This window comes from Nuphar pumila, chromosome 3 (assembly GCF_984573655.1).
Source record: "Nuphar pumila chromosome 3, dmNupPumi1.hap1.1, whole genome shotgun sequence".
Lineage (NCBI taxonomy): Eukaryota > Viridiplantae > Streptophyta > Magnoliopsida > Nymphaeales > Nymphaeaceae > Nuphar > Nuphar pumila.
The window spans coordinates 16,984,486-16,989,288 of record NC_143251.1 but is presented as its reverse complement, the minus strand read 5'-3'; the positions used below and the strand labels follow the sequence as shown (position 1 = coordinate 16,989,288).

At 45.5% G+C, this 4,803-nt stretch overlaps 1 protein-coding gene across 1 annotated transcript; it reads left to right on the top strand.

Annotated features, from left to right (window-relative positions):
- Positions 1-1,734: 1,734 nt before the first annotated feature.
- Positions 1,735-3,600, top strand: LOC149842145 (CBL-interacting serine/threonine-protein kinase 6-like). Its single transcript, XM_089998947.1, has one exon. The coding sequence runs from the start codon at positions 2,085-2,087 to the stop codon at positions 3,378-3,380; it is 1,296 nt and encodes a 431-aa protein (XP_089855073.1). The 5' UTR covers positions 1,735-2,084; the 3' UTR covers positions 3,381-3,600.
- Positions 3,601-4,803: the final 1,203 nt, after the last annotated feature.

Below are 4,803 nucleotides of genomic sequence, written 5' to 3'. Positions count from 1 at the left end.
ATTTCACAGTTATCCAGATCAGACCCTCCTCGAACCTGAGATCCTCAGGAATGAAACGGCCCTTAATAAGTTTGGCCAAAAAGGAGCTCTAAAGGGTCAGAAACTTTGCTTAGCACATATCCTATAAAAAGAAAAGTTTTAAACTAAAAAAGAAAGAAAGAAACTTTGCCTTTTTTATACCAATGGCAAAATAATAAAAAAAGCTCATTCTTTTAAGAGAAACCTTAAAATTCCAACATATATGTAATGTATTTTTTATTGATGTCATTTTTAAAAATAAAATCGAATTAAGCCCACATACATATTTTGTCGTTTTTACAGTATCTAAAAAAATTTCTGCCGTTTTTCACATTCATCTCTTTGAATGCCAATTGCCAAACCATTTTTATGGAAAAGGAAATTGAGTGAGGTGTTTGGAAAGAATCTGATGACAGCTTTGCAAAAGTATGAATTTGACGAGTTTTTCTTTTTTCTCTGACCCAACCACATAATCATCATGGACTATTCGTTTACCAAGCTCAGAAACACCTCACCTTCCTCGAAAGATTCTGGAAACCGTGTCCAATATTTCTTCTCCAGGTCTAATAAATCACAATCCCTTATTCCATTAAAAACATGTGTTTGGCAAGAACGTCCATCTACATTACATTGTCAGAACCAGTGTTCTTCTATATGCGATGAACCAAAATAACAAGAGAAGAGAAATCAGGAATTGATTAACAGCCTTTTCAGGAGGGATTCTCGATATGAATATCGAGACCTTTTGACGTGTTCTGCAGAGATATGAGCTGAAAATTTTAACCTTTCTTGAATAACCGTTATTACTCATTGGATTCCCAAAAAATACTTGGATGAAAGTGTAACGAGCCCACCGTTATCTTGATGGTAATACCCACTACTCAAGTGAGTCATTGGATTTCATGTTAGACCCATTTGACGATTAGTACCAAAATCCAAGCAAAAATATCTAAATAAAAAACTTTAAACAAATTCAATTATAAATCTAATTTTATCGAATCTTGAGTTATTAACACATTTCAGCTTTATAATCTGTTTCTCGGCTTCCTTTTATGAAATTAAAACTGAATTAAACCCCCATTAATTTTGTCTTGCGATTTTCAACTCATTTCAATGTCTCTTTTTTATATGCTTTTCATGGAGAAACTGCAGCCCCCCGAGTACGAGACTTAGTTGCCGTCCACGAGGGCACAAATGCCATGGCTAGGACACAAATGCGACCCTCACCCCCAGGGCCTATGCTGGGCTTCGGCTAATGCAAAGGATAGCCCTCATTAGATTCGAACCCCGGCTGGTGGTGTACCAGCCAAGGCCCGCTACAACTACGCTAACCCCTTGGGGATATTTCGACGCCTCTTTAACGCTCACGTATTGCCGAAAAGATTATTACGAGCACCGAGAATAGTTACCGTGATATTATATGGAAATAGAACCAACCTTATATTCAATCCTCACCCCCACATCTCACTTTGGGATATGTGAAAGTGGGACCCGTTCACACCTCCCATCATAAAAAAAAGATGTGCGGTGGTGATGAAACGGGACCAACAATTTGGTTTATGCACAATAATTACCGTAACCTGCTACGGTAAGGGCACCGCCACGGTTAGGATGACCTATGGTTTTTTAATTTCATTTAACTAGGGTTAATCTTTCGTAACCGCGGCCCGAAATGGCTATATAACGACGTCTGGTTCTCAGGTAACCAGAGTCTTTCTGGAGAGTGAAGGGGAAGGGAAGAATAGCCCTAGAAAAAAAAAAGCCCCCTTTCTCAAACGGTCAAAACCCACCCTAGGTCGGTTTTGGGGAATGCAGAGAGATGGGGAGGCGTGTGCGCTTCAGCCCTGACGCCGCCGGTCTCCGGCGGAAAAGGAAGAACCATGGCCGGACGTGCCACCGGAAGCACGTAGAAGACGGATAGTCGTGCAGAAACAACCGAGGTTCCAGCCCTCACATCCATCTTTCTTCCCCTTTCTCTCCCTCTTTTTCTCGTTTCCCGTTTTTTTTTTCATCAATCCTTTCTGCAAGAAGAAAGGGAGTAGAGACTTCTCCGAGTCTTTGAGAAGATGGAGAAGAGCAGCTCCGGCAAGGAAGGGAAGAACGCCGTGCTGGATGGGAAGTACGAGCTGGGGCGGCTGCTGGGTCACGGGACGTTCGCGAAGGTGTACCACGCCCGGAACGTGATCTCCGGCAAGAGCGTGGCCATGAAGGTGGTGGGGAAGGAGAAGATCCTGAAGGTGGGATTGATGGAGCAGATCAAGCGGGAGATCTCCGTCATGAAGATGGTGAAGCACCCTAACATCGTCGAGCTGCACGAGGTGATGGCGACCAAGACCAAGATCTACTTCGCCATGGAGTACGTGAGGGGCGGCGAGCTCTTTTGCAAGGTGGCCAAGGGCCGCCTGAAGGAGGACGCCGCCCGGGCCTACTTCCAGCAGCTCATCTCCGCCGTCGGATTTTGCCACAGCCGGGGCGTCTACCACCGCGACCTCAAGCCGGAGAACCTGCTCCTGGACGAGGACGGCAACCTCAAAGTCACCGATTTCGGGCTGAGCGCCCTCTCCGACCACCTCCAACCCGACGGCCTCCTCCACACCACCTGCGGCACCCCGGCCTACGTCGCCCCGGAGGTACTCGCGAAGCGCGGCTACGACGGCGCCAAGACTGACCTCTGGTCCTGCGGGGTCATCCTCTACGTCCTCCTCGCCGGGTTCCTCCCCTTCCAGGACGACAACATCATGGCCATGTACCGGAAGATCTACAAGGGGGACTTCAAATGCCCGCCGTGGTTCTCCTCCGACGCCCGCCGCCTCACCCTGAAGCTCCTCGATCCCAATCCCAACACCAGGATCACCATCGCCAAGCTCATGGACAGCCCCTGGTTCAAGAAGACCCCGGTGCCGGCGCAACCGGTGCCGAAGGCGGGAAAGGCGGAGGATCTAGAATTGGAGGAGGAAACGGAGTCCCTGAACGCCTTCCACCTAATCTCGCTGTCGCAGGGGTTCGACCTCTCCCCTCTATTTGAGGAGAAGAAGGTGGCGAGACAGGAGCTGAGGTTCACGGCCAAGGAATCTGCGAGCAACATGATATCGAAGCTCGAGGAGGTGGCTAAGGAGGTCAAGTTCAGCGTGAAGAAGAGCGAGAAGAAGGTGAGGATGCAGGGGCCGGAGAACGGGAGGACGGGCCAGCTGGCGATCTCGGCGGAGGTTTTCGCAGTGGCGCCGTCCTTCGTGGTGGTGGAGATGAAGATGTCCGGCGGCGACACCCTCGAGTACAACCGCTTCTGCAGCGACGAGCTCCGGCCAAAGCTCAAGGACATCGTTTGGGCGTGGCAAGGTGAAAATCCGACCACCGCTGCTTAGAATTTCGGTCGATGCTTTGTGGGTGGAGAAGATTAGCATTTAGAAGTGTAGTGTGAGCCAGTGTTTTTTTTTCCTTCACTTTAGTATTGCAGGTTCGAATGGTATCTTGTGTTGGAATGTGGGAGTGTGTGTGTTGTGGAGATGATTTCAGTCCTGTGAAATTCTTTGTATATTTGTTTGGTGGTATGGAAAATTTCCTCCGATGTCGCTCTTCCTTTTCTGATCTGAAAGTCTTGGATGCACGATGCTGATTCGAAAATGGTGATTTTAGGGTAGATTTTTTGAATTGAGATGAGAGGTGTTCGTGGTTGGCTTTGTTTGTGTGATTGTGTAACACATGAAAGGTAGGTTGCCCAAGAGGTGCAAAACAATGGGTTCGTTTAGGGGGGGTACTGAAAGTGTTTCTGTGCTACTTATTTTGTAAAGATGTCCCTAGGGTCTGTTTTTTTGCCTTGGTCTAGTTTGTGTAATGTGTCGAGTCACTTGTAAGTTTCTTCGGGTCACTCATTCAAAAATTATGTTGAAGGGGCTGCCCGTAGAAAAATGAATTGTAACGAGCTCTAGGCAAAAATATGAAAGAATGAAAATGGGGAAAGCTTTTTTTTTGTTCACCCTCATTGCTTTCTAGTGATTGCGATATCTTTTTTTTTTATTTTTTCACTTTTTTACACTTTTAGTTATTAAAGTTGTTGCAATATGAAAGAGAGCGATCAAAAGACTTGCGGTGGTAAGGAATGACCTTTACGTTGCTTTGGCCTATTAAAGAAGTAGGCCTGTGATAGGTGGTATTAGAGTTCGTTCTCGAGCTAGAAAAAATGATTCAAAAGTTTGTGTCAATAGATTGTCGACAAAGTGTGCATTGTTACAATTTATGAAGTACTAAGAGGAAAGACAGTTGTCGAGGTTGAGAAGATGGGATCATGTTGGAATCATGAGTAGATGACTGTGAGCATCAACAAGGACTAAATGATGAAATTGATAGCTTGTGAGAGCAGGTAAACATGCTGATGAGACAGGTTACTTCGCTGACTATGACAATAACTATTTTGCATACTGAAGTTGAATAGTTTCAATTGAAGAATCACACTCTGTAGCGGATAGTTACCCTCAATTTCGAAAATGACGATAAGCCATCAAAGATAGATGTGTTGAGACCAGCTAAATTTAATTGTTATAGGGATAGTAAGGTCATAGAAAACTTTTTGTTGGAAAACTATTTGGACATTCAAAATGTATTGGCCAAAAATCTCAAAGTGAGCAGCTCAACTCGACGAAGATGTTATAGCCTGATGAAGACGGAAGTGTAGCGATATGGAAAGGGGTCACTGCGTGATTGATACCTTTGAAGCCTTCAAAAATGAGCTACGAAACTAGTTTATGCCAATGAATACATAGCGTCAAGCTTAACGGATGGTGGCAGAAC

Bases quoted from the DNA above. Each gene is read 5' to 3' on its own strand.
- LOC149842145 (XM_089998947.1), top strand. From the start codon at position 2,085: ATGGAGAAGAGCAGCTCCGGCAAGGAAGGGAAGAACGCCGTGCTGGAT.